The sequence below is a fragment of the Bison bison genome, unplaced genomic scaffold (assembly GCF_000754665.1).
Source record: "Bison bison bison isolate TAMUID 2011002044 unplaced genomic scaffold, Bison_UMD1.0 scf7180017864371, whole genome shotgun sequence".
NCBI lineage: Eukaryota > Metazoa > Chordata > Mammalia > Artiodactyla > Bovidae > Bison > Bison bison.
In genome coordinates, this window is record NW_011494943.1 from 7,047,009 (window position 1) to 7,057,430 (window position 10,422).

The 10,422-nt window shown below is 43.6% G+C and overlaps 1 protein-coding gene across 1 annotated transcript in view; it reads right to left on the reverse strand.

Annotated features, from left to right (window-relative positions):
- The window catches only part of HN1 (hematological and neurological expressed 1), a 14,478-nt gene that overhangs the window by 3,630 nt on the left and 426 nt on the right, over nt 1-10,422 (reverse strand). The window contains exons 2-4 of the mRNA XM_010856155.1: nt 4,365-4,507; nt 3,924-4,021; nt 2,225-2,243 (exon numbers count right to left, since the gene is read on the reverse strand). Of these exons, the coding sequence (XP_010854457.1) occupies nt 2,225-2,243; nt 3,924-4,021; nt 4,365-4,507 (260 nt within the window). The remainder of the gene's footprint in view (nt 1-2,224; nt 2,244-3,923; nt 4,022-4,364; nt 4,508-10,422) is intronic.

A 10,422-nucleotide genomic window follows, 5' to 3' on the forward strand; every position in this document is an offset into this window, starting at 1 on the left:
AAATGCTCACTTGTCCAGTCAGAAATACTCTGGCCAGAGAAGATGGAGGCTGGCTTGTTACTTCCTTGAGTCTGTAATAAGCATAGGAATTGAGAGTAAAGGCTTTAGAAACTTTTATGGGACTTGACAGAGATCTTTTGTCTACTGAATCCAGTAATTTAAAAGATGTTTTTGTTTTTTTAAACAAAATTATGGCTTCTGCCATAATATACATCCTATATACTCCTTACTTGTCTGTCTTCTCTGGCATACCAGTAAGGTAACTGATCAGACAGCAACGTCAGAAGAGAAAAAAACGACTCATCTAAGGATCACAAAACTAGAACCTCTAGAAAACCCAACAGACTTGCCCGAAGACAGGTAAGGACTTCTGCCCAAGCTTCCTGGACCTTCTCCCTCTTTCTTCAAGATTTCCAAAGTCCTCAGTATAGACATTCTTGTGTTTAATTATCCAAAAGATGAAGGCAGTATATCCAAGCAAGATCTGATTTAACTGAGCAGAACTGATCGGCCTTGCACTGAAGTTGCCGACAGAACTGGGGTTGATTTTTACTCACCAGACATGGTCTGAATCGTCACGCCCCTTGTCATTTTATGGCAGACGAGCTAAAAGTAGCAGCAGTCAGGAGAGAGAATAATCAGGTGCCAAACTGACGAAGGACTTGTCACACTGTACAACTTGCCTGTGCCACTCACCTGAAGGGCCTGTTACACTGAGCTGGGGGTGGGGGAGAGAACTTTTTCTTTTTTTTTCAGTTACAGCTCAAGAGTTTTATTCGGCAAACACAGAATAGTACACCCTCAAGGTGCGAAGGCAGGCCGACCCCAAAGGACAGGCTGAGAGAATTCATTATTAGCAGGACAAATAACATGTATTTTCATAACTTCAGGCTCTCACATACTGCTCTGGGCTCCCCAAATTTGTAATTCTATTCATTGATCAAAATTAGTGAATAAAGATTAGGTGCTTCTTGGGCCTCCCTGGGGGCTCAGTGGTAAAGAGGAGACAAGGCTCTGATCCCTGGTCGGGGAAGATCCCGCACGATGTGGAACAACTAAGCCCGCGCCACAACTACTGAGCCCAAACAACAGAGCTCCAAATTGAGAGCTCACAACTATTGAGCTCCAAAACGAGAAGCCGCCGCAGCGAGCAGCCTGATCACCTCAACTAGGCGACAGTCTCCCCCTGAAACCAGACAAAAACCGTGCAGCAACCAAGACCCAGCATAGCCAAAAATAAATAAAATTATATTTTAAAAAAAGGTAACTTATTATTCTTGCTAAATAAGGTCTGACATTGGAAGTATTTCTGAATACAAAAAGCAGCGGAATCAGAAAGTCTAGATTTTTTTTTTCTTTGAACCTCCAGAACAATCTTTTTAAATGGAACAAGCTAGACAGAAACAAAAACCAATACACCTTCAGTCCAATGAGAAGCAATCTGTCTACGGAGGGAAAACCCAGGTAAAGTTCACAATGGTTCAGAAGATTCTCCTCCCCTCACGCCCAGCGAGAGACAACGAGACAACCGAACAGGAATTTTTGTTTTCCTGGAAGACTGACTCGCCAAATGTAATGGCAGAAAAAAGCCTTGAAGGAGTGGCTTCGTCCCAGGCCGGCTGCGTGTCACCGGGTCAACTTGAACCTGACGGCTGCAGGCCAAACACACGTAAACCCCATATCACAGGCACCAGCGATTCTCTGGCACTTGTTAAAGAAGTGCCAATAAATACTTCAAAGATTTTAAATGATTAAATGATTACAGCTCTTTTCCACTTATAATTTGATGATGTGGATGCTAACTGAAAATTTACACCTGCCCGCTAAAGTCATCATTCACAAGATCACAGGGTTACCGGTGTCTTGCTGAGTAAGCACTTCAGTAGAAAATCAAACTGTAAATTTAATGCTGAGGTCTGAGCTTGCGATGCCAGAGACGGTTACTAAGAAGCTCTCACTGAGTGTAACAAATACCAACCTGATTGACATCCGTCTGTTCTGAAAGCTTTGGGAGGTTTCCAGCCTTGTTCTCGCTGCTGGCCGTGCTTGCTAGCTTCCGTTTTGCTTTCCTCTCCCCTTAGAGGATGGACGCTGGCCCCTGGGCCTCAGCCAGGTTCACTCTCCAGCCAGCCTCTTTCCCCAGGACATGACTTGAGTCAAAATTCCAGTCTATTCTAACATTTACAGAGCCAGAAACTGGCATACTTTTTTCAGACATACTCACCATGAACATCACCTTCTCCCTGGCAAAGAAAAAAGTTAAAAATTTACTTCAGATTTTAATTTGGCCACATACAAATAAAACAATCATAGTTCAGAGAAGCTACTGTCCGTCTGAAGACAGATGTCAAATTTTGTTTTGATGTAGTCAAGTTCAAGGTCAAGGTGCCCTTTACAATAAGCAGCCTTTATTCAACTTGGAACAATGCTACACAAAAACGCTACTGGACCCAAAAAAAAAAAAAAGCTACTGGATAAATTGCCCCAGTGCTAGTAACATGGTCAGAACACCAAAAACCTTAACATTGACACTGATGACCTAATATCAGTTAGCACTTCAGAGGAGCTTTTATCAGAACGGGAAACTGGTAAACCTATCTTTCCACCCGCTTTCCTTTCTTCCTAATCTAGCTGTTGAAGGGCCTTCATCAATTCCAAAGCCCTTCTACCGGTGTCCCCTCATTCAGGCGGCTGCCATCTCCATGTGCCCTGAGGTCCCCACTCGGGGACATCCCACCAGGCTTTCCAGACACACACCTGGGGCCTAGGGGCCGTGCTCAGCTGCAGACAACCAATGGTAACACCATGCTACAGCTTCCTGCTGCTGCTGCTAAGTCACTTCAGTCGTGTCCGACTCTGTGCGACCCCATACAGCCCACCAGGCTTCCCTGTCCCTGGGATTCTCCAGGCAAGAACACTGGAGTGGGTTGCCATTTCCTTCTCCAATGCATGAAAGTGAAAAGTGAAAGTGAAGTCGCTCAGTCATGTCCGACTCTAGCGACCCCATGGACTGCAGCCTGCCAGGCTCCTCCATCCATGGGATTTTCCAGGCAAGAGTACTGGAGTGGGGTGCCATTGCCTTCTCCGACAGCCTCCTGCAGTTCAGCTCAAAACAACAGGCAACACTTGCCAACAACCGAAACATCCCTGAGCTCAGATAATGCTACCACGTGTGACATACACAGCAAGTGCGAGTGATGCGGTTTCAAAAATCACTACTGAAGGATAAAGACTAACCCAACTGGTAGCAGACACACATGAACAGACCAAGGTCATGTGAACTCATTTTCCTGATCTACTCTATCAACCTTCCATCAGCAGTACAGTCAGTCCCTTCCCTAATTACCTCTCTACATAATAAAACTCCAGTGGATAAAAACCTAGTGGGAGAAAAAGTTCAGGGATGATTGGATAAATAATTTAATAGAGGCTCTTTGTCCTGGGTATTAACTCCAGGGATTGAGATCATAAGCAAAGCCTTTAGAGAGTTAGGATAGACAGATGCCCTTTGATAAACTGTCGCTGGAGTGATATTGATGATGATGGATGGGAAAGATTCATGGAAGTTACAGAAAAGTGATGAATAAGAACCGTTGGTTATGCCCCTGTCAGTGGCCCTTCTTCTTACCCCTGCCCCTTCTTCCTAACTCCGCACTTCCCACCTGCCCCTGCGCCACCTCCCTACCCTTGCCCATTTATTGCTATTTACTCTGTATTTCTCTCTATTTGCTAATGTATCAACTGATGTTATAATAAAAATTCAATAAAAATTTAGTGGTTAAGGCAAAACCAAAAAACAAACCCCAAAACTCTAATGGCAAGTCTTAGTACAGTGGAGGAAGGGCGGGGGGTGATGTGAGAATTTCATTTCTAAAGGGTATAAACCTCAAAGCCCGTCTCTCCCCCTGTATTGTTGCACTGACCTTCAGATCTAAGAAGTCTCCAGAGTTCGCTTCAGAAGAATTCCTTCTCTGGGGTCCAGATGACTCAGAATCTTCCCTGCCCCCACTAGACTTGGCACCTGAATCAAAATACACTTTCATGAGGAATACCAGGGAAAGACCTGAAGCACGCCACTATTCACTGTGTTCGCGTCACATGACAAGACGAGCCAACAGTGTCAGGGAGTGACGGCTAGTAAAATGCTAAGGGGCCACATAAGCCAGCCTGACGGCTCTCCTTGTTCTTAGCCACCACACCGACTCCCAGCATCTCCCCCGTCTTAGCCCCCGTCTCTCCTCCCATGACAGGCTTTAATGGTTGTTTCCCATGATTAAGCTAGATGTTACTCAGCAGCACAAAACCAGCTGCTGTGGTCCTGCTGGGTCCACCCCTTGACTACTGATCACAGAGACTAGCAGTACCTGCCGACTTGGCCCAGGAAGGGGGATTTTCCTCAGGTGTCCCAAAGATGCTGGAGGCCATTTTGTTCCTCCTCACAGGCTGTTCTGTTGGTTCATCAAAACCTAATGAAAAATTGGATCCACCGCCAGGAGGCCGCAAAACCCTAGAAATGATGGCGAAATGTCAGTTTCAGATCAGATCAAGACGTTTCCTGGTACATGTTTTCAAACACCTTTCATTTCAGTTCCCCCACCCATTCATTCCACACCCCCACCCCCCACAAAAGAGAACTGTTAATGGGAAAATAGGAATTGATTCCAACGTGGTATAAATTCAACGATGGACCTTAAGGTGGTGAGGTTGTGCACCGCACCAGGCAGCTGAAACAGTCCTAAAGCACCAGCAGCAGGCTGGTTGGCAACCCCAAAGGGAAAAGGCCTGAGCCTATGGATCCTGTCTGCTGGGCCCAGCTGGACACATTTGCAAAGAAGTTTAGAAGCACATCTTGTTATTTATTTAAAAAAAAAGTTTCCATTTTGATTTCCAACAAAAATGTTTAAATGGAAGAAAATACATATAAAAATAAACTTGACCAATTTAGAAGCCCAAGGAAAGCTCGTAATTGTCTCTCCCGTCTCAGCATCATTCATAAGCCCTGTTTATACACGCGTACCTCACTATTCTCACTAACCGTCATGAGTGACCAGTCACAAGGAGAGTCAATCAAGAGTTAAGTGTTAACCATGACATGCTCTACACCCATGAACCTCTAGACACTATCTATATAGCTCTTGTGTTTGACAGGGAAATACGGCACCTGCCCATTTCCAGATCTTCCGGACACAGGTTGACCAATTTGTCCCCTCCATGAAAACACTCAATTTCATTTGTCCTGTCGCTACTCAAAACATAGAAAATGGAGATGGTTTCATGGGAAGATGTCCTAACCATAGATTCAGTTCCTTTATGGTGATGGGAGTGGTCTATTTTTCTATTTCTTAAGTCATTTTGAGTAAGAAACATTTCTCTAGGAAGGTGTCCGTTTCATTCAAGTTTCCAGATAAATCCAGTTGTCATTTGTAAACTCAGCTCCTTATATTTGAAAGGATAGGAAAAATTTAACACTTTATTGTTTTTCTTTTTTTTTCTTTTTTAACTTTACAATATTGTATTGGTTTTGTCATATATCAACATGACTCTGCCATAGGTATACACATGTTCCCCATCCTGAACCCTCAAATTTAACACTTTAGATAAAAATTCTCTTCTAAGTATCCCTCCAGAGGCATCCCCAAGTTGTGATTTTTGTTCCCATTCTAAATATTTTCTCATTTCCATTATTTTCTTCTTTGACCCATAAATTATTTAAAAGTACATTTGTAAATTTGCAAACCTAGGTCTTTCTAGTCTGATTTCCAGCTTTTCATTATAATACAGATGGGGTCTATGTGACATGTTCCTTAATAGGTGGTTCATTTTTTAAATCTTCTGTATCTGCTTGAAAGGAACATATACTTGCCAGTGTTCTATATGTCTACTAGATAAAGCCTATTAATTGAGTTGTTCAAATCTACTGATTTTCTTTTTGTCTGCGCCGCACGGCATATGGGATCCTAGTTCCCCACCAGAGATCAGACCTGCAGCGCCCCCAACACACTGGAAGCACAGAATCCCAACCACTAGAAGTCCCATCAATCTACTTATTTTTACTATGTTTTATCAACTACTGAGATTCTGTTACCAACTTCTCCGACAGTGGGGGATTTTGTCAAGATAAGAGTCCTAGCTCACAAAGACCACCACTGGACTATTTTATTTAGTTCAGTAGGGAGAACTGTGATGCATTAACTGGCCAGTCATTTTGATTAAAGGAACAAACCAAATATATATTCCTAACTCACTTCATTTACCACAAGAAATTCCAGCTAGGTCAAATATTTAAATTTAAAGCCTTAGACAAAAATATTGGAAGAAAACATGTACGAATCTGGTTCTAGTCATGAAGACTTTCCTTCTAAGCACAAGATGAAAGCCAGAAACCATGAAAAATGGACAGATTAAACTTGGCAGAAATACACATATTTGACAAAGGATGATAGAATCGCTTTTAAAATAATTAAAACAATCATGAGAGAAATAAAAATGGACAAAAGGTACTAACAGACAATTAAAAATATGGGTAGTCTCTAAACATTAAAAATTCAAATTCACAAGCAAATAAATGAAACCTAAAACAAAAGAGTATTTTTTTGCTTATTAAGTTGGTAAAGATGAAAAAAAAAAAAAAAAAAGCCAACTTCCGGTGTGAATTGAAGTGTGAGAATATAAATCTGCACAAACTTTCTACAGACCATTTTGATAAAATGTATCAAGTGTTTAAATTTGCATCTTCTGTGAACCAGGGAGGGGGTTCTACTTCCATGTTTTCCTAAGTAGATAAGCAGACATATGTACAAGTAAACTTGTAGATGCAGGCTTGGTTAGGCCTAAGCAGAACAGAAGCAAACTGCTCAGACTTCCCCTCTCAACTGTATCTACTTCTCACCATCTTCTCCAACCCAGTCAGGCCACATTCTTCCCTGTTCCGTGAACTGTTCTGCCTTATCTCCACCTCAGAATATTTACTCCCATATTTCCTCCTGCCCAGAGCACTTTCCACCCTTTCCTCGGTGACTGTTTCAGAATCCAGCCCATTTCTTAAACCTTCTCCTCTTCCAGGAAGCCCTCCATGACCTTGAGGAATAAGCAGTAGGACACGGAGAGGAAAGAATGTTAGAGACCCTCTCTTTCTGGCCGCCAGTTCTTTCTGTAAAGGACCAGTCATTACTTTTGGCTTGTGGGTCATTAGGTTTTTTGCAGCTATTCAACTCCATAACAGCACAGAGGCAAGCCACAGGCAACACGAAGATGAATGAGGGCAGCTATGTCCCAATAAAGCTTTATTTGTGGACACAAATGTGATTTTCATGTCATTTTCATAAGTCATGAAAGATACTTCTTCTGGCCTTTTTCAGCCATTTATACTTGTAAAAATCAGGTGCCAGCTGGACTTGGCTATAGGGTGGTAGTACACTGGGCTCTGCTCTGTCTAGTTCAACAAACAGCCTCATTTTTTAAAAGAACAAAGTCAGGCCCAGAGAAGTTCTAAATGAACTGCCCAACTTTAGTTAAGTGACAGAGATGGGGCCAAACCCCAAATCCTCCCACCCTGGCAGGCACATAAAAAGGGCTCAAAGTGAAGTAGGGGAAATCACTCAATACCATTTTCTCTTTAAACTACAAACCTATATAGTTGGTGTTCTGATTGCTTTTTGTGTTTTCTAGACTGACTATATTTCTTATATAGGTCCTGTAGCATCTTTCCCAAAATCTAATATTCATGTCTCTCCATAGTAAAATTCAGTACTCAATTTACACTAAATTAAAATGTCATTATTATTTTCCAGGGGTGGGGGTGGAGGAAATCCATTGTGTGCTTTTATAACAACATTTAAAAGCCTACTGTTTTAAGTCTCCCATATTAAATATTCACTCAGATTAAATTCATTAAATGAATTAAGAAATCATGTTCAGGCATACCTCTTATAATTTTGGGTCTGCTAATAAAATTGTTTAAATAATAATTAAAAGTATGTTACAAATTCTTAATAGTCATTCTCCATGTTAAAGTCAGAAGTGACTAGGTTTTTATCATTTGTATGTCAAATCAACAGACACTTGAAATATTATAATCAAAATTAGCTTGCTTCAGAGACTTCCCTGGAGGTTCAGCGGTTCAGGCTCCATGCATGCAGGGGCATGGGTTTGATCCCTGGTAGGGGAACTAAGATCCCCCCAAAAAATAAAATTAACTTGCTTCACTGTCATCCCCTTCATTCCCCAGAGATTAGACTGATTCTCCTTATTATCATAATTAAATTCTCATGAATTATTTCAGCCAGATGAAAATCTTCAAAATCCTAATAGGCCAGGAATTTTTTTTTTTTTGACCTTAAAAAAAGAAAAAAGACACTACAATCTGATCACCAGCTTAGAAAAGAAAGTCAAAGCTCTGACCAGCCCAACTTTTTAAAGGTCTGTGTCCTTCTTGCAATAGCAGGTTCTACCTACTCCAATGACGTCAGTGTTGTGGAGCCCATTTGTAACAGCGAGACATCCCCAAACAAAGGATTTGGATCATAAGAGAAATTATTTCAATTTTATTTTCTAAGATCCTGCTATTCTTCCTGAACTACGATAATGAGATCAGAATTACATATCTGAGACTCAACAAAAATGTGTCCATGAACTGCGGGTAGCAATTTTCAAAAAAGTACTCTTTTTCTTTCTTATCTCTTTAAATCCAAGAGTTCCAATATGAGCTTTGCAGATCATTCCCTACCAGACTAAATTTATAATGTGTTTATGGAACCAGGAAACTGTTACTGAAGAAAAGAAGTTTAAGACAATTAGGTGAGAAGGAAAGGTAGAAGTAAATAAAAGGACAATGCTACATAGAGTCTTAAGATAACAATATTGGAGGAAAATTGATGACAAAAGGGGGTTAAAACATTTATTTTGCAAAACCAAAAGCCAAGAAATGTCTGTGAGGATTCATTTGATCTGGTTACTTAAATTCTCTATGAATTCAGCACTAAACTGCGCTCAACCCCAAAGGATAAAAACCTCTGATTTTTTTAATAGAATGCTTGAGTTTTCATATTCCAATCACTACACTCTGGCCACCATAAAGCTGACCTCAGGGCACAAAATGAAAAACCAAGGTTCAGTTTGTTCCAGTGTCCTCTGGAAAAAAAAAAAAAAAAAATCTCACTGGAAGGATGACAAGAGAAGAGGGAGTGACCAGGGTTTGCGTAGGTCTATCTACTCAAGTTCCCCTTCCTCCGAGCAGCACATTGATTTAGTTTTTAAAATCTTTCCCATTCTTTTCTACATTTGAAAAGGCAACGAAAGAGTTGAAGAAGAATGTCATTTCCAACACTACCTCCTCAGCCTCACTGCTGAGGCCTGCTTTTTGTCCCCAAGGACTCCAACCCCTGTGAGACACTGCTCTTTCACGGCTGTCTTGTTAGCCCCACAAAATGGCTCCCTTTGTGCCGCTTGCCCAGGACCCCAAGGCTGCCCACATATGACGGCGGGTCGTGATCGGTGAGGAAGAGAGGCTCAGAAAAAGTGGAATCTAAACTGCCTCCACGCCTTGGGCAGGATCCCAGAGACGCCTGTGTCCCACCTTTAAGAACAGCCTGCGTGCAATTAGCCGAGACAATGTGGACATCTTCCACCGCATCCAAAGCCTTCCACCAAGTTAGGCAAGGGCTCGGATGAGAGGCCCTCCCAGTCCACACACCGTGCCCAGGGCCCCCTTGCCTGGCTGCAGTGGCTTGAGTGGCCAGAAAGGCTCGGGCTGCGCAGGTGGAGATAGTACGGAAGAGACAATGGATGTCTCGGGCCCCGCCCAAGAACTGGAAACCTCCTCCATCCAGCCGGGAACCCGGGCCAGAGGTGAACTCATTTGGCAAACGTCAAAGGGGGAAGCGAAAGAGGTGGGATGCGAAGACCGAGGTCCGAAGGTTTGAGCGCAGAAAACCCACTTGGAACGACACGCTCCCCCTCCCATTCGGAGGTGGGCGCGGGAGGGGAAGGAGCAGGGGTCTTTCCTTTGTTAGCAGAGGGGAGGCACTTGGCGGAGGGTTTACGGTTGGGTCCCGAACGGGGGCGGGGATCGTGATGACCAGCCCCGCCCGAACACAAATGCCACCTGCCAGGCGGACCCGAGTGGGCAGGAGCCCGGCGGACCCGATCGCTGCGGCTGCAGGATCTGACCGCCACGCCGGGCGCGGGGCCACCCACCTGCTCCGGGGCTAGAGACACGAGCGCGTGGCCGGGGGTGGGACAATGGGGCCAGATCAAGGTGCCCCGCGGGCTACCCGCACACCAGGGGCCCAAGATCACAGCCCTGGGGCCGAGCCGGCCGCGCCGCAGAAGGCAGAAAGCGAACCCTCTCAGCACGTCCCGCCTAACGAAAACCCGCTGCACAGCGAGCGCGAGCGGCCCCGGCCCTTCCCAGCCCCTTGCTTC